The 26044-nt window shown below is 39.6% G+C and overlaps 1 protein-coding gene across 1 annotated transcript in view; it reads right to left on the reverse strand.

The window, feature by feature from the left end:
- Positions 1-26044, reverse strand: part of CFAP99 (cilia and flagella associated protein 99) — a 1556346-nt gene that overhangs the window by 116809 nt on the left and 1413493 nt on the right. The window contains exon 14 of the mRNA XM_044062893.1: positions 21649-21854. Coding sequence (XP_043918828.1) covers positions 21649-21854 — 206 coding nt within the window. The remainder of the gene's footprint in view (positions 1-21648; positions 21855-26044) is intronic.

The raw sequence follows: 26044 nt of genomic DNA on the forward strand, positions 1-26044 counted from the left end.
ACCTAGAGAAGGAATCAAGCTTATAGTGCTTTGTAAAAGTATGTACAGAGGACCAAGTAGCAATTTCTAGAATACTTTTACAATCCAATCCTTTCCAAAAAGGCACAGGTGAAGCCAAATTCCTGGCAGGGTGGGCCTTGACCCCATTTGGATATAGTCTGTTTTTACATAGGTTGTCCCTGTTTTTACCTTCAAAAGAACAATTGATCTGAAGATCTAAAAAATGTAGTTCTGTCAGGATAATACCTGCGTTGTCTGTGGGCATCCATAGTATGGAATATCCTTTCCCTCATTTTTAGATTTAGGTAAGAAAATGGGAAAATGAATAGTTTGGTTTAAAGTAAAATCGGATACCACTTTAGGCATAAAAGGATTAGTTTTCAAAGAAATCCTGTCCTTATGGAAAATGAGGTAGGGTTGACTCACCATAACAACTTGCAACTCAGATACCATTCTTGCAGAGGTCAGAGAAATCAGTAAAACTGTTTTCCATGTTAAGAACCTCAAGTCAGCCAGATAAGCAGGTTCAAATGGAGCAAGTGTTAGCTTCTCTAACACAAAATTAAGATCCCAAGGAGGGGGCACCAGTTTACCTGGGGGCCTCTTATGCAAAGCCCCTTTCAATAATACTTTGACATGAGACTACCTTGAAAGAGGAGGATCCATGGACAGACATGCTGAAATGATTAATAAATGAACCTTGATATAGAAATAAGAAAGGCCATAGCATAGTGACCTAAACAATGATTGTAAAACCAGAGAACAACTAGCCCTCATTGGGTGCTGATTATGTTGTTGGCACCAACTAGAAAAACTTTTCCATTTGCTAATATATGATTTTCTAGTAGCAGGCTTTCTTTCCTCTACTAGTACTTGCTGCATGGCCTCAGTAAATAGGTGCTTAAAAGGAATTAAGACCCTATCATCCAGGCAGTCATGTGAAGATAATTGATGTTGGAGTGTATCAAACACCTATGTTCTTGTGTGAGTAGATCAATTCTGTGAGAAAGCTTGTGGTAATAGCCTCTGGCCATTTCCAAAAGAAGGGAGAACCATGGTTAGCTGGGCCAGAACAGAGTCACCACAATAATCTTGGAGGATTCCTTCTAAATCTTCAGAAGTACCCTGGATATTAGTGGAAAGGGTGGAAGGGAATACAGGAACATTCCTGTCTAAAGAAAAGAAAATGCATCTGCCTTACAGGCCCTTTTGTATGGAGTCCTGTAACAGAATTTTGTCAGTTGTTTCTTCAGACAGGAGACAAAGAAGTCTACCTGAGGAACTCCCCACAGATAGATCAAATCTTGGGAGACCCCCCTAATCTAGTTTCTATTTGGGAGGGTCTGTCCTGGTCTTACTCAGCTTATTTCCCACACAGTTTTACTCTAACGGAATGTAGGATGCCTGTGCAGTGAGATTGTGCTGTGAAGCTATATACCAAACTAACATGTCTAGTCTACAAAGGGAGTATGACCTGATTCTCCCTTGCTTGTTGATGTACCACATGATTCTGGTATTGTCTGAGACCACTTGAAGAGGTCCCGTGGCCAACGACTGTTCAGAGAGTTGAGTATCTTGATCAGGGCAAATCTCTCTTTGATATTTATGTGCTTGAGTCTGTCCTTGGTGTCCTATACCCCCCCCCCTGCATTTTTATTCCTCCTGAAACTGCTCCCAAGTGAAGTCCAAAATATCTGTGCAACTGACTGCTTCGGAGGAGAGAGGGAAAAGGGAAGACCTGGATTTAAGGATATATGTTGTCTCCACCAAAAGAGTTCTCTCCTGACAAACCCTAGCTACTGGGTCTGAAAAGATAAAAGTTGTTGATGCCAAGAGACCCAAAATCCTGAGGTACTCCCTAGCAGTGAAAAAACGAAAAATGCAGGGATCACAAAACGAAACACCACTGAAGTAAAACGAATGTACAAACTAAAAAAAACAACATAGTGTTCCTGTAGGCAGAAAGACCAGAGTGCACTAAAAGTAAAAAACAAGTTTAATGGTAAGCACTTTCACTGTTAACAACAGCTTCAGAGTCTGGTGAAGCTGTTGTTAACAGTGAAAGCGCTTTCCATTAAACTTGTCTTTTTACTTTTAGTGCACTCTGATCTTTCTGCCTACAGGAACACCACTTTGTTTTTTTAGTTTGTACTCCCTAGCAATGACTGAAGTCTGAATGGAAAACCTTAGAAAGAGATCTAAATAAAGATCTATGTTTTTCCTGTGGAAGAAAAGCTCTTTGAACTGAGATGTATAGTTGACATCTCAGCAGCACAATCCTATGTGAGGTAGTCAAGAAAGACTTTTTGAACTTCTAGTGCAAGAGATCTCTTGCCTAAGAGAGAGAGTGAGAGACAGAAATTCCGGACATTTTGAAAAAGACTCTGCAAAGACAAGCAAGTCATTTAAATATGAAAAATCTGGATACTTTGTAGGCTGCAACAAGCTATAATTGAAGCTAGACACTTTATGACACTCTTGATGCAGTGGATAGTCCAAAAAGTAAAGCAGAGAACTGATAATGCAATCCAGATACACAAAACCTTAAGGAATGTCTGAAGTCTGAATGAACAGGGATGTGATGATAAGTATCTTTTCAGTCTAATGTTGCCAGGAAACTTGAACGAGGAAGAAGAGGTAACAGGCTGTGAAGTGAATTCATTTTGAATATAGGGACTATCACAAACAGGTTTAGGAAAGAAAGATCCAGAACTGGTCTACAAGCATTAGCTTTGCTTGGCACTAGGAACATCCTTGAATAAAATCCCTTCCCCACCTGGAAAGGAGGAACTGGTTCTATCACTCCTTGGGGCAGCATGTGATAAAGAACAGGTAGAAACAAGAAGAGTCTGATCTGCAGGATGAGGAATGACCCCCTGGAAAGAAGGATTTTCCTCCCGTTGCCATATGTAATCCTGATGAATAATTTTACAGAACCCATATGTCTGAAGCAATCTGTTCCCAAAGAGAAAAATGGAGTTTCAAACTTTCTGAAAGAGGAAAGGCGCCAGAGTGGGAGGGTCACAAAGAATCTAATAGTCATTCAGACTTGTTGGATTGTCCTTGGTTTTGGGAGGTCTAAGACTTATTTTTAGAACCCCTTGCATTTCTTCTTAAACATATGTTCACACGAATTCTTTTGAGACTGTTAATTCTGTTTTTTTTCCTATGCCTGAATAACGACAAAGAAAATCCCTTGAAGAATTTGGAAAAAGAGGGCTGAAAGATCTCAGAGATTCCCTGGATCAGCTTGCCCCTTTCATCACACTTTTTGATCACCTCTGCAGCACAGGGGTAAATATTAAGACTCTATTCAAGGGAGAATTTAAAATCTAATTTTTTGTATCATCTGGGAGGTTCTGATAATGCAGCCAAACAGATCTACTTAAAACAGTAACAGTGCAGACACAGCCCTGGAAGAAGTATCAACAGAGTCATACACACACTGCAAATAATGAGCAGTGACCTGTGCAATAGAAGAAACTAAGTTATTCAAAGCAGATTTATTCTTCACAAGAAGAAACTGTTGGTAAACCATTCATCATAGTTTCACAATTTTTTAGAACAACCTTTAACATACGAGTCTGACAATTTAAAGTTCTGAAAACAAAGTTGCAGAAATATACACTTCCCCATACCTATGAATACTTTTCCCATCCTTATTAGAAAGCACAGGTAATCCAGAAAGCTCAAGTGAGGTCTGCTATTCCACCTGTTACCCAGAGGGTGACAGAACTAGCAAGAAAGAGAGTACAAAGGATTAGCCCAAATAAAAATCACTTTAGCTAGCAGATCTAGGATAACTTTTCTCTGATGCCCTCCCTGTGGGAGGAGTAAAGATGCCTTGCTGAAGTTTCAATTAGTTTATTCAGTTAAGAAAGTAAATGGATGAGTGTTCTTCTTCTAATGTAAGAAAAAGGCAGAGTTTTGAAAAGAACACTTGTCCATCTACCTACTTAATGAGTGCCCGGAATGTCTAGAGAGGTTCTTTAGTAAAAGTATACAAGACGTAATTAACAGTTCCTGTGCAGACTGCCTGAAAGCCCTACCTTTGTATTCTGTCTCCTATAGTCTGTTGAGGGGAGCCCTATGCCTAGCATACAAGGCATCTGTGGACTACACACTGATGGACCTCCTGCATATCCTCAAATTAAACAGCACCAGAATTACCCATTCTAAAGACATAAACCTTGCCTGCCACATAAATAGAACTTGCAGTAGCGACATGTTATATATCCCACAGAGCACCCCTTCTTTGGAACAGTTTCCCCATCCGGTAGAGTTCCTCCCTGACCCAATTTAAGTGTAACTTGGACAACAGGATGAGAAAATGGAAATTCACCCCTGGTTTTGCACCTATGAATCTAATGAACACAGGCAGTCAGCAAATGTTTCATTTCCCAAGCACCTGCTTACATCATCAAGGATAATGAGATACTGAAAGATCTTGGACATCCTTTCCTTCCAACTAACTATAAGTACCTGTTTTTGCTCTTATATTGCACTTTTTAATTTGTATTTGCATTCTACTGTCTGTTTGAATTGTGTGAACTGTTTTTTTTTTTTGCCACATTTTGCTGTATACTGTACTAGTTCAGCTGTAGCATAGCCCAGTTCCAGGTTTGCTGTTTCTGGGTCTGTTTTGTAACTTCTGAGCATCATATTCAAGCCATCCTTGTTGGTGAAGGCCCTTCTGCACCCTTGTGGGAGGAGAGTGCTGTCTGGGTCTCATCTAATTGGGGGGGGGGGTGACTGGACTAGAGCTAAGAGAGAGTGTCCTTATTAGCTAGCTTGAGTTAAAAGGGTTACTTCTTGTTTTATTTAAGTCCTGTGTTTGCACTTGTTTGTGTGCAGCACACCATCATGGACTGTTGCATAGCAGTAGCTGGTTACCACTGGTGGTTATAGATGCAAATGTTTTGCTTGTTAAATGTTCCCTTAACACTTTGCTTGTGGTCCTCCAGAGGTTTTTTGGGGTCATGCTGTCAGGTGAAACACTAAGCCTAGCCTCAGAGGTACCAACACTCCTCTCACCCACTAACCATTCCTAAATGTAACCTCTTTTCCTGACCATATAAATTTACCAAACACTATGGACAGACAATTTCCCACAGTTTCTTCAGTCAGCTTGGTCAACATGGGTATCCTGAGATAGTGTAACAACTGCCTCATGTTCATTGACAACTCTACTCCTAGTCCCCACAAACTCAACATGTGAGAGATGCAACTATATTAAGAACCTTGAATTCATACTCTCTCATACACCAGTCAGTACATATGATATTGAGCAGGTTGTCAGCTGTCCTACTCCACCCAAACACATATCTACATATGTGGAGGTCCTCACCAGAAATATACCTAAACACCAGAGACCCCCCAAACACAAATACAAGCATGCTACACATAATAATTTCTCTACAGAACATGATACACATAATAGCTCATGTACCAGTGTCTCACCTGTCAAGCCCTTAAGGCAAAATGCAACACAAAACATATTAGTCATAGGTGATTCCATTGTGAGACACACAGATGTCCCTCTCACCAGGATGGATAAGGGAAAGGTCATGGTCATCTGTCTGTCGGGTGCCAGGATATACCATATCACACATGCACTCAGGTCTCTCAACAACAGGTACTGTTATGACTCCATCATAGTCCATGTTGGTGTGAACAACATGAGACGTACCTCTCTGGACTATATGAAGAGAGACATGACTGAGCTCTTGGATTATGTGTCTCAGGCAAGTATGTCCCTAGTCTTAAGCAGCATTTTACCTTCACCTAGGATGATGCCTCACTACAAACAGAAAATGATTGACTTCAATAATTGGCTTAGTTTCTGGTGTCATTCTAAGGGGATCCAGTATCTGTCAGCCTGGGATGACATGATCAACAGACCTCGATGCTTTGCTAGAGATAGGTTCATAGGTTCATACTAGGCTATCTGCCCTAGGGCATTTATAAGCCTAGCCAGAGTGTGTTTGGCTTTCGCCACCCATTTTAAATTAATTTTGCTATGCCCTTTTTAGAGGTTAGTATACTGTGCCTCTGTCTAACAGTGACACAGAAGTGATACCCGGGGTAAACCTACCATCTCCCATCCACTCATCAAGATTCCTCTTGAAGAGAGTTAATGAGGGACTCTGCCTAACCTGGACTGGAATTTTATTCTAGAGTGAAGGGAGCCTCTGGGTTATGAATCTGTCCCTCCAGCATGTCCTATTTATTTCAGTGCTGAGGTTCAAGTCTCTCAAGCGCGTAGCTCGATGGGATTTGGATTTTCTGAGGTGCAGCATGTCCATTAATTCTGGGTTGGACATGGCTTTATACGTCAGGCACAGATCGCATCTGAGCAGGCGGTATGCCACTGAGTAGAGCTGGAGTTTCTTTAACTGGGCAGCATATGGCATCTGTTTGAGCCCTTTGATCCTCTTGGTGAAGTACTTTTGGGGTCTTTCCAGTTGCTGCAGGTGTCTGGTAAGGTACATCCCAAAAGGGGCATTGTACTCAATTATGGGCCTGATGAGGGATGAGTAAAGAGGCATGATGACCTCCCCTGATCTAGATGTGAATCCCTTCATGATTAGGTGGGCTATCAACTTGGGTCCCCAGGTCCCTAATTACTTCTTCTGTACTTAATGGATTACCACCTATGTGGTAATTTGTGGGCACTTTGTTTTTGCCAAAGGGGATGACTATACACTTTTTGGCGTTTAGCTTGAGGCCATGGCTCTGGCACCAGTTGTCTGTTTCTATGAGCCCCTTTTGGAGGATGCTTGTGTCGGCTGGAGAGTCGATTATGGCACCCAGTTTGCAGTCATCTGCGAACTTGGTCAGCCACAGTCCTCCCGTGTTTGCCTGTACCTCCGAGAAATATATACAGAACAAGAGAGGTCCCAGGACTGAGCCTTGTGGGACGCCACTTGTAACTGGTTTGGAGTCTGACATGGCTCCAACAATTCTAACCATGTGGGTTCTGTCCTTGAGCCAGTTTGCAACCCATCTAGTGACATAGGGGTTTACATTTAAGCTGGTGAGCTTATCTATAATGCCCGAGTGGGATATTGTATCAAAGGCTTTTGCGAGGTCCAGGTAGGCTGTGTGAACCACCTTCCCCTCGTCAATGGCCTTGGTGACTGTTTCAAAGAAAGTGACCAGGTTTAAGAGGCAGGATCTGCCCTTAACAAAGCCAAACTGGGTGGAATCCAGTGTCTGTAGGTCCCCAATATCTTTATTTATGAGGTCCATGATGATCCTTTCCATAGCTTTGCAGACCAAGCTAGTCAGGCTTATGGGGCGATAGTTTCCAGGATCCGTTGAGGCACCACCTTTGTGGAGAGGGACCACTGTTGCTGTACGCCACTCTTTGGGTACATATCCTGTAGTAAGGCTGAGATTGAACAGTAGTTTTATGTTTGGGTTTAGCTCTTCTTGGAGTTCATGTAGGACGCAGCCCGGGACACCGTCTGGTCCCATTGATGCTGTGTTTTTTGATTTGGAGAGGGCGGCTCTTACCTGAGCATCTGAGATGTCAGGGGCAGCACTCTGCTGGGATAGATATTTGCCCTTTTGGTGGGGAGGGGAGTTTGCACTGAACCTGTCAGCTAGGATGTTGGCAATGTCTGTGGGTTTGGTGTATTTTTTGTCAATTTGGACTAATTCTGAGCATATCTGGGAATTCCCACCCAGGTTCCTAACATAACTAAAGAAAGCCTTGTGATTATCCTTAGTGTCCTGTGCAATGTTTCTCTCAAAGCTGGCCTTAGATGATTTTATGAGTGCCCATAGTTTTTTGCTAATACTGATCAGAGATGCCTTCCCTTTTTGGGATTTTGCTCTATCATTTAGTAGCTTCCTCCTTCTATTGTATAGTTTGTTTATGGCTGGGGTCCACCAGACAGGACGTTTGCCTTTGGAGGATTGGGTCTTGGTTTTATTTGGGATTGCATGATCCATGCATTCCTGAAGGTGTTCATAGAATGCGTTTATAAAGGATTCTGCGGTCTGGGCCGTATTTTCCACAGGCCCGGGGGCTTTGAAGGATTCCACCTCGGTTTTGAGGTGTGTGAAATTTGCTTTAGAGAAGTTTTTCACTGTGGTTTTCTGGGCAGGAGGTGGGGTCGGGATGTGAATATCCAGTGAGATTAGTTTATAGTCTGATCTTACCAGTGAGGGATACACTTTTGGTTTGGGGCATAGAGTCCCCATGTTGGTGATGATCAGGTCCAGTATGTTTTCCCCTCTTGTGGGAGTGGTAACAGGTTGTTCCATAGCATTTGAGTTTATAAATTCTAGGAACCTTTGGGCTAGGGTGTTGGAGCTAGAGTAATGCTTCCAGTCTATGCTTGGGTAGTTGAAGTCACCCAATATAATGGTGTTTGGAGAGACCTTCATATTTTCCAGTGTTCTCAGGAAGGTCGAGTGGGGTTCCTGGGTTTGGGAGGGTGGTCTGTAGCAGGCTATAAACTGGAAGGCAGTTTTACCCACTGTTAGTTGCACATGGATAGTCTCTGATACTTCGTGCTGTGCCACCAACCTGGAGGTGTGGGTATCTTTGATACTCCCCCTCCTTTTGTGGTTCGGTCCAAGTTTTGGGGCCGAAAAGCATGGTATGAGGTATAACCTGGTAGTGCTGGGGTGCTCTCGGGAGCCTTGAACAAGGTTTTTGTTACTGCACAGATATCGATGTTCTCCATGCTAAGGAGAGTTTCGAGTGCGTGCATCTTGAGGTTTAGACTTCTGGCGTTGAGTAGCATTACTCTTAGTTTCTTATCCCTTGTGATACCTATGGAGGTGGGTTTGTCTTTTGAGCCTTGCCTAAAAAAGGCACTATGGGGGTAGCAAGAGCCTTTACCAATATCCGAAAGCCCACGAGTGACAGGTGCAAGCCGTCCCTAGCAAAGCATCGTGGCTTGTTGAGCATGTCATCCCAGGCTGACAGGCATTGGATCCCCTTTGAATGACACCAATACTTAAGCCAATTGTTGAAATTGATCATCTTGTCTTCATATTGTGGCATCATTCTTGGTGAAGGTAAGATGCTACTGAAGGTCAGGGACATACCGGCCTGGGCCACATGCTCAGAGAGCTCCTCTATGTCTCTTTTCATGTAGTCCAGGGAGGTACGTCTCAGGTCATTCACACCAGCATGGACAATGACTGAGTCATATTTGTACTTGCCTTGGAGTGACCTGAGTGCTTGTGTTATGTAGCGGATCCTGGCGCCCGACAGGCAGCTCACCATGACCTTCTCCTTGTTCAGCCTGGTGAGCGGGACGTCAGTGTGCCTGATGATAGAGTCACCTATTGCAAGTGTATCAGGTGTGTTGTTTAGCCTTAAGGGCTGTGACTGTTCGGCACACTGGCTTTGTGAGCTATGTGTTGCACGTGTTTTGTTTTGGGGTAGCGGTTGCTTGGGTGTCTGCTTTGGAGGTCTCTGCTGCTTAGGCAGATTTTTATTTAGGGCCTCTGAGTATGTTTTTGTGTGTTTATGTGTTTGGTTTGCTGTCTTGGTAGGTTTATGTGAGGCTGGAATTGTAGTGAGTGTGGTTTCCTTCTCCTCCTGACTGGTTAAGCCAGCACTGAGTTGAGAGAGCTTAGCCTCCAGTTTGGCTATATGGATGCATCTCTCACATGTGCTGGAATTTGTTGGGAGGAGGAGAGAGTTGTCTTTGTACATGAGGCAGTTGTAACATTGCCTCAAGATTCCCAGATTCACCAGCTTGACCGGAAAGGAGATTGACAACTGACCTTTGGACATGCTAGAATAGTATTGGGAATTCCTTTATAATTGAAAAAAAAGGGCCAATGGGGGTACTCAAGGGGAGTTTGTGAGGGTGTAGTGCTTTTAATTTTTTAGTGCTGACTTATATAATTGCTTTAGTGAGCAAGTGCCAGGTAACTTAAATGCAGTGTGTTACAGGTAACTTAAATGCAAAAATGACAAACAGAAACTTTCTTTTAAGTGAAACAAGGAAATAAGTACAGTAAGCAATGCAGATATCACTAGGGATCCACAGAAGCGCTGAAAAGCCGCGTCTTATGTGGTATTAGCGTTTCAGGGAAATAACAAGCAAACAAACAACAAGCATACAAACAAAGCTAGATTCAGCAGGCCTGGATCTAGTCTATGCTACAGCAAACAAGGTGTACCAATTTCAGTAAGAAACAGTTGAAATATGCAGGCACTATAAGCCTTTAACCAGATATTCCCAGCTCAGAAGGGCAGAGTCCAGCTTCTCCTCCCACAAGAGTGCAGACCACGAACCTTCTTAATGTAAAATAACTGGCCTGAAGCCCAAGTGCTTAAACCAGAACTAATACACTTTTTGAATAACAGACACTGAGCCCTCAATCAGCAGTTCCCAACTTAGAAGGATATAAGCTACCTGTCCTGCCACCACAGTGCAGGCCACAAACCTTCCTAATGTAAAACAACTGGTCTGAAGCCCAAGTGCTTAATCCAAAAGACTTAGAATGATAGCTACACTTTAATCAAGTTACTACCAAGCAGTAGTAAATACAACTGAATACTTTAAAGAATGCCTGGATTAGTGCTCAAGTTATACAAATAAAGCTAGATTCAGCATGCCTGGATCTATTCTACGCTACAGCAAACAAGGTGCACCAATTTCAGTAAGAAGCAGTTCAAATATGCAGGCACTATAAGCCTTTAACCAGAAATTCCCAGCACAGAAGGGCAGAGTCCATCCTCTCCTCCCACAAGAGTGCAGACCACGAACCCTTTTAATGTAAAATAACTGGCCTGAAGCCCAAGTGCTTAAACCAGAATTAATACACTTTTAGAATAACAGACACTGAGCCCTCAATCAGCAGTTCCCAACTTAGAAGGATGTAAGCTACCTGTTCTGCCACTACAATGCAGACTACAAACCTTCCTAATGTAAAACAACTGGTCTGAAGCCCAAGTGCTTAAACTAAAAGGCTTAGAATGAGTTACACCAAGCAGTAATAAATACAACTGAGTACTTTTAAGATGACGCAAAAGCAAAATAAAGTAGGACGAAACACAAATACAGTAAAAGCAGAATTTTTTTTTTTTTTTTCAGAAAAGTAGCAAAAACAGTAGTAAAAACAATTCACATGCAGTGCAAGCTGGCACACTTGAGTATGTAGCAATATTAGTCCACACACAGTTTGAAAAAAATGTAATTAAATTAAAAAGGACTAAAAGCAAGTGCAGAAAGGGTTTATTAGGTAGAATGCGGTAAAGAGATGGGACTGGGGGAGTGTCCTAGATCAAATCTACAGTGGGGCGGGCACTGCAAAAGCCACCAGATTTAAACTACAACCAAGAACAGGGAGGGGGAGTGGGGAAGACAGTTTCAACAGAGATAGATATGAGGAATCACAGTGCAAATTATAACCAAAAAATATATACCGATATCTGTATATTTTTTACAATGAACCCTACATTGGTCTCCCACTTCAAGTCCTGGGAGATTATAGATCCCAAAAACTTGAAGGATTCCACAAATGACACAGCAGTATTAAATATAAAGAGGGGGGATAATATTGTAGTACCACTCCTAAAGTCCACTGTCATCTCCACAGTTTTCAAAGTGTTCTGCTCCAGATTATTCTGAATACACCAGAGGCCCAGCTGCTCAACTTCCCATCTGTATGCAGACTCATCACCATTCCTGATGAGCCCAGTAATAGTTGCATCATCCCTGTATTTATTAAGTTTGACAGAGGGGTCTTTAGAGGTGCAGTCAGTAATGTAGAGGGACAATGGCAGTGGACAGAGGACACATCCCTGGGGTGCACTTGTACTGATCGTGCGATAGCTAGTTGTAAATTTCCTCAGTTTCACCTGCTGTTTCCTATTGGTTAGAAAATCGCTGATCCATTGACAGGTGAAAACAGGAATGGAAAGCTGGGAGAGTTTCAAGTGAAGAAGTTCTGCAATTATTGTATTAAATGCAGAGCTGAAGTCTACAAGCCGAATCATTGCATATGTCCCTGGGTTGTCAAGATGTTGCAAGATATTGTGCTTATAATTAAGAAAATCCTCCATTAATTTTAACAGAAGAATTGGGATGCATTCAGATTAGTGATTTTAAAAAGGGAAAATAAGCACCATTCTTAGCCTACTGTCTTGTTAAGAATCACCAGTGATTCATGCACAATGCATAAAGTTCAGAGATATTCCAAGAGAAATTAAAACCTGCAAAACAAGCATTAAGTAGGCAAGTGTAACAGTGTGAAGGATCTAATAATTTTGTGGAAATATTATTTCAGTACTGCAAAATATGCCTTGAAATAACTGTACTTCACAAAATATTCTTTGAAACAACTTTACTTTGTGAAATAACTGCACTGTAATACTGCACACATTTGCAAACACTTTGCACACCTGATATTTTGAACAGCTTTAGTTAATACAAAAAAGTAGCATCTAGTGAGAAAATATGTTCATTTTCCATTTTTTGTACATTTTATGAGATGAAGAAATGTAAAACATGGCAAATATTCTGATAATTTAGGGAAAAATATATTTTTGAATTTTCTTCTAAACATTATATTAATTTAAGAAACTACACTGAAAGTTGTGTTTTTTAACAAAGTTGGTATCGGGGGCATCTGCTTACAGTTAAGTAAATACTTAGTCAAGCATGTTTTCCATATAACTTCTAAGCAATAAAATGAGGGGTTTTAATTAAGAATCATCACCATCATCACCAACTCCCTTTTCCCATTTTCTACATGAGTTGGGGTGTCATGGCAACGGTTACAATCTGTCTTGATTCAATGACACTCTCCTACCTTCTTTGACAGTCATGCCTGACTGCCACAGGTCTTCTCTTACACAATTCATCCATCTGTTTGCTGGATGCCCTTATTTATTCTTGCCTTATTCCTGCTTGTCCCAATACTTGAACAGCTTGTCTTCTGCTTTCCTGCATATGTGCCCGAACCAGCATTATCTGTTCTCTTTGACCTTCTGTGCAATTAGAGCTACTTGGGATTCTGTCTGAAGTCCTCATTTCTTCATCTATCCATCACCTCTAGCTTCCACAACTGCTCTGCATTTACTGCACAGGTTCATGCACCATGTAGAAGTATTGGTCACACTACTATTTTGTACACTTTACTTTTCAGCTTCTTTGGCATCCTTCTGTTACATACTCCACCTGACACTCTGTGCCACTTGACTGCAGACCCTTTGATTTTAATTTTGTTCTCCTCAGTCAGACTTCCCTTCTCCTCAACCATCCCTCCAAGATACTCAAGGCTGTTAACTGTTGCATTAATTTCTGATTTCTCTCATTTGTTACCATTTCAACTGTCTGATCTGTACTTAGTTTCATCCTATGTGTCTTCAGTTTTGCATTCCAATCTCCCATAATTTGATGACGTTCTTGTTCGGAGTCTGCCTATAATGACACATTGTCTGAATAAAGCAGCTTTGATGATCTGTTCCCTCTGACCTGTTTGTTAATGTAGTCTATCACCACTACGAACAGCATTAGGCTCAGAGATGAAACCTGATGCGCACCCAGTTCCACTGTGAATCTCTCTGCAAGTCCACGCACTGTTTGTATTTGTGTCATTGTGGCCATGTACATAACCTGCACTAATTCTACCAATATTTCTGGGACATCAAATGACTGCCCAAATCAGCTTTCTCTGGTCATTGTCATTGCTTCCTCCAAGTCTAGGAATGTGTAGTCGGACTCTTTCCACATCGCTAGTTTCTTCTCAAATATCTGTCTCACTGCAAGTAGTGGGTTAGTTGTGCTGCATCCTGATTTTATCCCAAACTGCTCAACTCCCATCTTACTTTCTGCTACTCTGCATATTCATCAACCATCCTGTTCAGAACTTTCATGTAGTGTGGTAGGAGTTTGAAACCTCTACACTGCCCACAGTTGGAATGTCCTCTTTGTTCTTGTATATTGGCATTAATATGCTTATTTCTCTGTGGGATACACCTTCCTCTCTGTACTGCTATGAATACCCTCTGGAGCAAATTCTCCCCTAACTCAGCTAACATCTTCATAATATCTGTTGCGACTAAGCCTGCTGCTTTCACTGACTTCATTTTCCTTAGTGTTGTTCTTACTTCTTCTAGGGTGGGCTCCTCTTCTTCTTTCATTGCTGGCTATGTCTGGGGCAGTACAACTTCTGTCTGCCTTTAATGTCCTGTGGGCTAGTGAACAGGTTGTTGCTGGCATTCTCTATGAAGGGTGTCTGATGACGATCTTCTTTATCTTTGTCTTTACCTTGCAGCCTGATAGAGTTTCTTTGTGCATTCTGTTGACTTTCCAGAAGCCATTAAAGTGCCTCTGATGCCTTGTTTTTTGCTATTGGAACTGCTCTTTTAGTCTGTTTGTTAGCCAACCAGTATTCCTTCTTAGCATGGTCTATTGCTTCTGTTTCCCACTTTCTTCTGGACTCCTTCTTTCTTTTGATGACTTCCTGGACTTCTGCATTCCTCCACCATGCACCTTATTTCCATACCTGGCTTGGCCACATATCGATTTTATAGTCATCACACATGCAGTTTTTATGTGCTGCCATTCTTCTTCAACTCCACCTATTTCCTCTTCTTCCTGAAGTGTTAGAGACCTGAGTATTTCTTTGAACACTTGTGGTTTCTCTCCAGTTAACTTCCAGATCCTCACTCTAGTCTCTGTTGATCTCAATGCCTTTTCTGACTACTGCTTGCAGCTGCCTGTGTCAATTAGTAGTTTATACTGTGAGTGGACTGTTTCACTGAGGATAATTCTGCAATAACTAATTCTACCCTAGTACCCTTTCCTTACTAGGAGGAATTCTTCCTGAGCTGCATATTGGCCACTCTTGTATGGGCTTCTGTGACTGTCTGTCTTGCTCAACCATGGGCTGGCCATCATCAAGCCATTTGTCAATACAGAAGTCTAGAATGGCCATGACTTTTTATTTCTGTTGCCCCACTGATGTGGAACCAGACAATCCTCTGTATGTCTCGATATGTGCAGTCAGCTTCCCCATTATCAACAACTTATGTTGTCATGCTTTAGCTAGAAGCTTCTGCAACTGATGCCTGAATACAATAGTTTCCTTGCCATCACAACCCTGCTGAGGGGCATAAACTCAGATTATGAATTATCCCCTAGCCTTACACTGGATTCTGATTGCCATAAGTCACTAATTCTGATGACACCCCCTTATCTATTGAAGCCCCATCCTCACTACAGTTCCCACTCCATTTCTAGTCTGCCCTCTCCTGAGGAGTAGACTTTAGATCCCAAGCCAGGTGGCTTTACTGCACTGCCATTTTATCTTGTCTCCTGGATACAAATGATGTCTAGCCTCCTCTTTACCATCATGTCATCCATTTTCAAACTGCATCCTGTCGGTGAGTCTACATTCGGTGTAGCAATTCTTAGTTCATGTTTGGCAGGTTGATAGGTTTCATGTCCAGCTTTCTTCTCTCAATAGAGTTATTCCAGGTAACCAAACTGGGCAAGTGTACACCAGACAGTCAGTAGCTTATGACTCAGGGCTGCTGGGCTTTATGGTGGGTGCACACTGGCCAGTAAGGGTACATAGACCCCTTCTACCATTATTATGGTTTCCTGGCATAGGTTGGAGTAGGTCTCAACCCACTTATCTATTTATATAATTTATTAGTTATTTATATTTGTTTACTATGGTAGTGTATTGATCTCAATGGACCATTTGCAGGCACAGCTGGGGTGAATAGGATCACATAAGAAATGAACAAAACATGTTTACAGATAAAAGGACATGCTAAAAAAAATATAATATATATATATATATATATATATATATATATATATATATATATATATATATATATATATATATATATATATATATATATATACATATTTACAGTTGCAGGAATATGTTACAATATTTAGTTCAAGAAACAGTTTACAATGCCAAAACATGGACAGAAAAATGGAATTATGTTTGCCAGAGCTTTATGGATAAGATGTAGCCATAATCACCAGCAAATACCTATGCCCATGCCCAAATTGTTGACATCTGTCAATGTGAACCAGTCAACTAGAGTGAATTTTTACATTGAGTGGCTAGCCCTGATATGGAGCTTAATCTGTGATTGTGTTCTCCTATCTAGAGGATACTGTGCAGCACAGTTGATGCCCAAAGCAATTGGTCTATACAACTCTTCCCCAACAGACACAATCTAGAGTCTGTGTGCTGCCCACAAGTCCAGTCTTGGGTGAGTTTGAGGGAGAAAAGCATGTTTTGATAGGTTGTAGGCGTCCCCACAGAGACACAAGGAGAACATGCAAACTCCACACAGGCATTGGCTGGAGGTCAAGATCAAACATTGTACCTTGTTGATGAAATTTGAAGATCTTAACCATTATGCCAGTCGTGGTTATAATTAAGAAAATCTTTCATTAATATTAACAAAAGAAATGGGATGTATTCAGGTTAGTGATTTTAAAAAGGGAAAATGAGCATCATTTTTAGCCTACTGTCTTGTTAAGAATCACCAGTGATTCATGCACAAAGCATACAGTTCAGAGACATTCCCAGAGAAATTAAAACCTGCAAAACAAGCATTAACTAGGCAAGTGTAACAGTGTGAAGGATCTAACAATTTTGTGGAATATTATTATTTCAGTACTGTGAAATATACCTTGAAATTACTGTACTTTGTGAAATAACTTCACTGTAATACTGCACACATTTGTTAACACTTTGAACTCTTAGGATATTTTGAATAGCTTTAGTTAATACAAAAAAGTAGCATATAGTGAAAAAATGTGGTTGTTTTCCATTTATTGCACAATTTATGAGATTTCAGATATTGTTTCAAACATTTCTGTAATTATTTTGAATATTTTTATCACTATGTCACAGTTTTGGACATTACTTTTTATAAGAAATTAGTTTTGAATATTCTGAGTGCTTTGTTTTACATTTGTAGCAAAATAAATAATTTAAGCAAGTTTTAGTACCTGGAATTTGTTTCTGACCTGTTTTGCGAGTCGTTTGAATAGTTGGGATGACCCACTCCTGTATATCCCTCCGACTTTAACCGGTTGCCTCATGGCTGTAACTCTGGGTCCCACTTCTGACACCATGTCACTCTTATGTGCATTAAGAAATGTTGAGGCTTGGGTGTTCATTTTAAGTAGTTTATTGTATACAAATACATCAGGATGAATGGCAGGATCATTAAACCTAAACAAACAATCTAAATAAGACTGACTACATACTTGCATGCTCACACTCTGGCTGCTCACTCAAAATAGCACTGTTGCTTGTATGTGCTCAGTACTTATATGCATGTGCTGACTAACTGGAAAGCTTTTTAAAGGTATGTCACACACTCTGATCTACATCCTCCCTTTTTACTGAGCTGTCTCATATAAACAATGACATTTGAATAGGCATGCAATTATACAGACACTAATAAAGAAAAACAACAGTCATGTTCAGGTTGCCGTGTATCAGGAAGTAGGTTTCGAGATGCAACCTGATCTCATGACATAATAGTTAGGACTGGGTTTAGCAACATGGATAGTCACTGGGGAATGTTCTGCTTGAAGAGTCTCAGGGATTTTCTCAGGAACGGGGATTGCTGATGGAATTTACTCTGGAACAGGAACATTGGACAAATCATTTTGAGAACTAGAGTCTTTGCCACAGGGAAGATGCTGTAACACTGGTTTAGACATTGGTAACAAATGCTTCCAATTTCATCTGAATTCCACTCCTTGTGATTCCACAATGTATGAGCTTGGCTCTTGACACAAACTTTTCACAAATCCGATGTGATCAAAACCTTTTGATGTCTGCATCCTCACTATCTCCCCTTTTTTCAAAGAACTGAGCAGTTTGCTGGTTTTATCTTAGTAAGACTTATTGATACTGTGTAGCACAGTGTGCCCAAAGCAGTTGGCCTATACAACTCTTCCCCCAACAGACACAATCTAGAGTCTGTGTGCTACCCACAAGTCCAGTCTTTTCAACAGTTGGGTTTTTACTGCCTTGTTTTTAGCACTTGGAATCAATAAATTACTACTGATTGGTAGTGTGGTTCTGGTTATTGTCGATGGTTAGTGTTGACATAAGTCTCTGGGCAGGTGAACCAAGATGTTTATCACGAGGAATGTTTCTGAGATTTAACAAGTTGAGAAAAACATTGGCATTGTCACATCTGGATTTCTCTAACAGCTGTTTTGCAATTTGAACTGCACGTTCAGCCAAGCTGCTTGACTGAGGGTATTCAGGGCTACTTGTAATATGAACAAAATCCCACTTTTCTGCAAATTTCTTGAACTGTTGACTTGTAAACTGTGCACCATTGTAGAAATAACTCTGTGCAGACTACCATGGACAGAAAAATGTCACTTCAACTTACTAATGACAGTATTGGAAGCTAGGTTGGGAAGTAAGTCAATCTCGAACCAATTTGAATAAGAGTCTACTAATACCAAATAATGTTGGCCATTTCACTCAAAGATATCTGTGGCTACTATTGACCAAGGTAGTTCAGGAATCTGGCTTAAGTGAAGTGGTTCTTTCTGTTGATGTTGCTTTCTACTATTACATACTGAGCAAGATGAAAATACTTTCTCAATATCCCTTGACATAGAAGGACAAAATATTAGTCCTATTAGTCCTCTCACCCTTCTTTTGGTAGAATCAGTTCCTGGGTGGCCACAATGCAAGATCTTAATATACTCCTGTTGCAAGGATTTTGGAACAATCACTTTAAGACCTTTCATGATGATACAATTGTCAACAAAATTTAATCTCTGTATGGAAAATATGGTTGCACTTCTACTGGTAAACAAGATTGTTTTTAAGGCCATCCTTGACTGATAAAGTGGTTGAGCTTCTGGAAAATTGGATCTGAAGCTGTGTGAGTTCTAAGCTCATCAAGATGTGTGGAAGAAACATTTCTCACTTTCATGACCTCAAAATCAAGTTGCTCATTGTTTTGCTGTTCTGTGTTTTTTCTGGGCAATCTGGTTAAAGTATCAGCAAGATAAAGAAGTTTGCCTTTTGTGTAAACTAGACTGAAATTATACTTCTGTAATTTGAGCATCATGTGTTGCAATCTAACTGGAGCTGTATGCATAGACTTTCTCAAAATAGTAACTAGAGGTTGGCGTTCAGTTTAAATCTGGATAGGTCGACCATAAATGTAATCATGGAACTTCGAACATGTAAACACGATTGCCAAATACTGTTTCTCAATCTGGGCATACTGCATCTCAGTCTGGGTAAGAGTTCTCAGTGCATAGGCTACTGGTCTACCCTCTTGAAGAATAACTGCACCTAGACCAAACTTAGAAGCATCATAGGAAAGCGTAACTGGTTTGTGAACATCATAGTTGCTGAGAGTTGGTGGGTTAGTAATTTTCTGTTTCAGGGCATCAAATACTCTTTGGTGCTGTTCTGACCATGACCAAATTACATATTTGCATGTCATCTCTCTGAGCAGTGCTGAAAGTTGGCTTAAGTCTGAAATGAACTTGCCTAGATAGTTGACCATGCCAAGAAAATGTTGCAGGGATTGGACATTGTCTGGAGCTGGCATCTCGAGAATTGCTGTTTGCTTTGAAGGATCTGGTCATATACTTGAACTGGTAAACAAGTGACCAACATAAGTAACTTCTTGTAGCCTGAATTTGCACGTCTGAGGATTCAGCTTAAGATTTACTTCATGTACTCTTTTTAGAACTTTCTTGAGGTTTCTGCCATGTTCAACTTCACCACTCCCTCCTACTAGAATATCATCTATTATAATAGCATATGGATAGCCCAAAAAAAAATGTTCTCCATTGCACGGTGTAAGACTTCACTGGCAGAATTTATTCCAAATGGCATCTCAGAAATCTGTACCCGCCAAAAGGAGTACTGATAGTAGTTAGCAATGAAGATTTTCAGTCAAGCAAATTTGCCAAAATGAACCCTTTGCATCTCATCAACACAGAAAAAAACAGTGGTATTTGGCATGAGGGCAGCAACCTCTTCAACTGTGTGAATTGGATGATGAGGTCTTTTTAATGTTTTGTTGGGAGGGTGGCTTAATGGTTAAGGTGTTTGCCTTACAAACACAAGGTACAGGGTTTGAATCTCACTGGGGATAATTGGCTAGGCTTAAAATGTCTCGCAAGGACAATTAGCCTAGTACTAATCTATGAACCTATGAAGAAGTTTTGTGATTCATACAGGATGAAAAGCAGAGAGAAAAGTGTTGCTTAACAATACATTTTCGTTTCATATTTGCTGGACGGTGGCTTGTGTCATTGGTTGCCCTTACATTTGTTTCAATACAAAGAAGTAGCACATAGCAAACAAAAAAAACAGAAACAAATATGGTTATTTTCCCTTTTTTGTACATTTTGTGCAATTTGGATATTGTTTCAAACATTTTAATTATTTTGAATATTTTGTCACAGTTTCATACATTTCTTTTAATAAGAAATTTGTTTTTGAGCATTCTGAGTGCTTTGTTTTATATTTGTAGCATACATAATTTAAGCAAGTTTTAGTACCTGGAATTTGTTTCTGACCTGTTTTGTGAGTTGTTTGAGCAGTTGGGATGATCCACTCCTGTATATTCCTCTAACTTTAACTGGTTGCCTCATGGCTGTAACTCTGGATCCCACTTCTGACACAATGTCACTCTTCTTATGTGCATTAAGAAGAAGTTGAGGCTTGGGTGTTCATTTAAGTAGTTTATTGTATACAAATACATCAGGATGCATGGCAGGAACATTACACTTAAACCATCTAACTAACTGACTGATTACATATTTGCATGCGCACACTCTGGCTGTTCACTCAAAATGGCACTGTTGTTTGCATGTGCTCAGTACTTATATGCATGTGCTGACTCACTGGAAAGCTTCTTAAAGGTATATCACACACCCTTATCTACAAGTAGAGCCATTTATGCACGAGTAGGCTTCAGGGAACTTATGAATCATTGTGCAATTTTCTCCTGAGGATTAAAGTGTCAAGTAAAAGTATCAATACCTTGATCTGTCAAGTACTACATACAGCAAAACCTAGTACAGTTCCAAAAAAGGAATAAGAAAATTTAATTTTTTTTTGCAGGAAGACAATGCAGTACTGCCTTACTAAGGGGGTTTAGCTCCACTCCCATCCCCCATCACTAAATACACAAACTTCCGAAATGCATCACCTTGGACTAAGGGCAAATGTGAATTTTTAAAAGAAAATTAACCTTTCATCTGAAATTGTGGAACCTCAGAACTGTATATTTAGAGAATAGGGTGTCTCTGGATAAAGTGCCAGATAAGGTGCAGAACCTGCCAAAATATTAGTTTTAGTTTACAAAGATTTATAATGCCATTGACCTGTTATTATCTTTGCAGTATTAACACTTGTAGTAACTGGCAGTTTGGTTAAGCTGACTTGTATTTCAATGATCCAAAACATGCTATATCCTTATGATTATAGGATTTTACCAGATGTTAGCACCGGTTGCTTATGTGGTTTATTCAAGAATTTAGGATGAAAACAGAGGCCTTGGGACTCACACTTACTTAGGTCTGCTGAGTATAACTCATTGCTTGCTACCCTAATGCGTAAGCTATTCCATAATTTAAAAAAATATATTTTAATTTGTAACTTCTTTATTGTTGTTACCTTTCAGCAGCTGCTTTACTTAACTCTGCTCTGTGCAATGAAATTTGTTGTAGTTTGTCCAGCAGGAACTGTTCTTTGGTTTTCTTTTCATTCAGGATCTGATCTCTCTTCTCCTCCTCTGAATTTCTTTGTGCTTCTCTTAGTAATGCTAGACGTTCTCTCAATTCTACTATGGACATCTCAGACAGTAAGCGGTATCCAGCCGTCTATAAACATTTCACAGAATGAATATCTTTCAGAGTCAATTTATGATTATACAAGCTATAACAAACAATACTTTCAGCACTAAATACATGTGTGGCTGTAATGACTAATAACTAAAGTATGTATGTTACATGTGAAACACTGAACAATATCCTGGAAGATGTATAGAATATTTTGATCCATAATGTGATTTTAAAAGATCATGGGCTTTTTTTTCAGACCATTAACCACTCAAAATTGTTACACTCTTTACAAAACATGGCCCTAGACAATCACTCTTTTGCCTGGTTTCAAAACTACCTAGAGGGAAGACAACAGGGAGTTCAATGGCAGAAAAGCTTATCCTCTCTACTGCCAGTATCCATGGGGGTCCCACAAGGTTCTATTCTGGGCCCCTTGCTTTTCTCCATTTTCATCAATGACCTGAATACTGCTAGTCCTGATGCCAACATCATTCAATATGCAGATGATTCTACACTTATCTGCTCTGCATCCTCATTCTCTGAGCTACAAACAATTACCCAGACCACTTTTACTTCAATTGAAAACTGACTCATTAACCACTGCCTAATATTAAATCCTAAAAAAACAAAGTTGTTACTATTTACCCCCACCTGTAACAAACCACTTCCAGCCTTTAGTATCATTTCCAGCAATGGCACATTAATTACCCCTGACTCCCATACTAAACTGCTGTGAGTGAAAACTGATAACCTAAAAATTGACTTGCATGTAAATTAGATATTTAAAAATACACGTAAGAAACTGGGCTGCCTTTACAGGAATCAATCCTTCCTATCCCATAATGCCAAAGCTACCATTGCACACTTTCATCTCCTTTCAACGCTATTATATGCATCCCCATCCTAACTAACCTATCCAAGTCTGACCTAAACAAACTTTCTGCATGCTATAATAAGACTGTGAGATTTGTCACTGGATCGGTCAATCAAACCGATCACTGTCTTTCTCTCAAAAAGTTCAAATGGCTAGAATTTTCTCTCAAAAAGCTCAAATGGCTAGAATTTCCCCACCTCCTCCGCTACAACCAACTGGTATTCACTCATAAAATACTAATGCAACCAGACAGGGTACCATCATTAAAAACATAATTATGCCTCAAACCACCTCAGGACCTCTCTGATCAAGTGACAAGCTCCTACTTGAGGCCCCCGATGTAAATAACTCAGCTGAGGTTTCCTTATTTTCTACTCATGTTGCTAAATCATGGAATGCTCTCCCATCAGCCTTAACCCTTGAATCTTCTCATACAGCTTTCAAAAAAGCTGTTAAGTCACAATTAATGGATCACTGGACCTGCCTCTGCTCATCCCCTGGTTGATCCTGCTTCCCCCTCATTTACTCTGCTAATAACATTGCTTATCTACCTTCAACTACCCTACTATTGATACTATGCTTTGCCATGTTAATTAGCTAGGAAATTTACCTAATAACTCTTTATGGATCCGGATATATCCTAATATGGCTTATAACGTATAATAAATCTTAACTAACTGTTATTTTGTGTAAAACTGTATCTCAATATATGTTATTATTTCAATGTATGTAATTATTTCAATGTATGTAATTATTTCACGTATAGCTGCATCTCAATATTTTGTCAATATATGTAATTTTTTTCATTTATAGCTACATTTCAATGCATGTTTACTATATTCTGACCTTGTTGTATTATGCATAAGTTACTTGTTAACTGGAGCTTTTCTCCCCAGGTCTCCGCTGAAAATGGACATGTATCTAGTTGGACTATCCTGGTTAACAAACGTAAAATAAAATAAAAAATAAATAAAAATGCTACAGCAAAAGAATTAAGTATTTGAGTATGCTACATTTACTGAAGTGTTCAGGAACTCAGTATTCAAACACAGTTACTACTATAGGTCTTAACCTTTGGAAAACTGTAATCTTTGTCAGATCTGTGTATTTATAAGAAAACAAACAGTCAAAAATGAGCAAACAAACTTGTAAAAATGTGTAGAAACAGGCAACCTGATGTCCAGATAGTCAATACTAACCACAGGAAACAAAGTCCAAGTTTCTTCTTTAACGTAAAAGTATTTTATTTTTCAAAAAGACAACGTTTTCGCCGTGACCCCTGTCACAGCTTCCTCAGAAGAAGACAAGTAAAACAGCTAAACTGGTCTGTTCAAATACTCAGTTAACAGGAAGTGACAAATAATTGCACTTCCTGCACTAATTTGACTCAATAAAAATAATGAATAAAATCATGAATAATCATAAAACTCCATTGAATTATCTATAAATATTGTATGATAAAAAACAACATAAAAATATTCTTACTAGTGCATTTACATTAACATTGTAAAAAATTATGCATTAAACCCACAAAATAATGTGCATATAGGCATTACCTAAAGTAGCTCCTTAGTTTAAGAACACATGAAATGTTTTTGTAGACTATTTGAACAATTCTACACAATGGTTAAAATTTACTTATAGGTTTTCAACAATAGAAACAGACTACTTGGACGTGAGACTAACTAAAGAAGTAGATGAAGAGATTTATTTGTCTGGCATTTTCAGGAAACAGACGTACTGCAACTCTTTCCTGCACTACACTAGTCTACATCCACCTAGGCAGAAAAAATCTATTGTCAAAGGATAACTGGTACGTGCAGGTAGGATGTGTAGCACTTACAGCGATTTTAAAGCTGAGTGCCAATTTTTGAAAGGTATGTTTATAAACCCATGGATACCCTGTCCCTCTTTTAGAAGGGCTTATAAATGAAGTTGACACTAAAAGAACAAAAGGGTTGTATAAACCACTACTTGATCAATCTAATGTAGGTAGGTCTACTAATGATAATGAATTAGCACACCAAAATTCCTTACTAAATCAGCAGAGAAACTTTTCTTTAAGTTTTATAACTCAATTTAACTTGAACTCAACAGGAATTTGGGCCATTATCTTAAAAAACTGGCCACTAGTTATTAATTCCGTTAACTTGATTGACAAGTTAGGTCAAGCCCTATGTAATTTACAGGAGAAGTAATAATTTGAAAGAACTTTTACAGCATACTTCTAACACTTATGGTCACATAAGACCTAGAGGTTCATTTAAATGTGGATGCTGCAACATGTGTAAAGTGATGAGAACTGGAAATTCCTTTATAGTTAGGAATAAAAATACAACATTAAGCAGAGGATTACTTGTGGTTCAAAGTCCGTGGTGTACATTCCTTTGTGTAATTCCTGCCCTTCCTTTTACATACGAAAACCAATCGTAAACTAAAAGAGAGAATATACCAGCACCTTTATGCTATAAAAAAACCTCTTTTAGGGAATGCCTTAGCAAAACATGTTAGCAGTAACCCTGACCACTCTTTTTGTTTTATGGGTATTGATCAAGTACCTTTAACCGATAGGGGAGGCCCCTTTCAGATAGTTCTTGAGTGTGTCGAACTTTTATGGCAGTTGAATTTAGATGCATTTAGGCTAGATGGCCTCAATGAGAACTGTAACATTTCATGTGTTCTTAAACTAAGGAGCTACTTTAGGTAATGCCTATATGCACATTATTTTGTGGGTTTAATGCATAATTTTTTACAATGTTAATGTAAATGCACTAGTAAGAATATTTTTATGTTGTTTTTTATCATACAATATTTATAGATAATTCAATGGAGTTTTATGATTATTCATGATTTTATTCATTATTTTTATTGAGTCAAATTAGTGCAGGAAGTGCAATTATTTGTCACTTCCTGTTAACTGAGTATTTGAACAGACCAGTTTAGCTGTTTTACTTGTCTTCTTCTGAGGAAGCTGTGACAGGGGTCACGGCGAAAACGTTGTCTTTTTGAAAAATAAAATACTTTTACGTTAAAGAAGAAACTTGGACTTTGTTTCCTGTGGTTAGTATTGACTATCTGGACATCAGGTTGCCTGTTTCTACATATTTATAAGAAAAGGTGTATGGTTAAAGAAAGCTGGTGTTCCTGCAAAGCATGTGACAAGTGGGACAGTGTTCATATTTTCTTGTAATTTTATAGTATAGAAGGGTTGATCACAGTCCTGTATGGCAGAAATACTGCCAAAGCAGGTGCTTAAGGGAATATACCCCATGTAGATAGGTGTGAAGGAGAGGGTTATTCACCCTCTTCAGAACACAATACCGTAGGATCATAGGAAGTTACTAGGCTAATGAAC

Source organism: Protopterus annectens, chromosome 2.part1 (genome assembly GCF_019279795.1).
Source record: "Protopterus annectens isolate FY-2018-M chromosome 2.part1, PAN1.0, whole genome shotgun sequence".
In the NCBI taxonomy this organism is placed as follows: Eukaryota; Metazoa; Chordata; order Ceratodontiformes; family Protopteridae; genus Protopterus; species Protopterus annectens.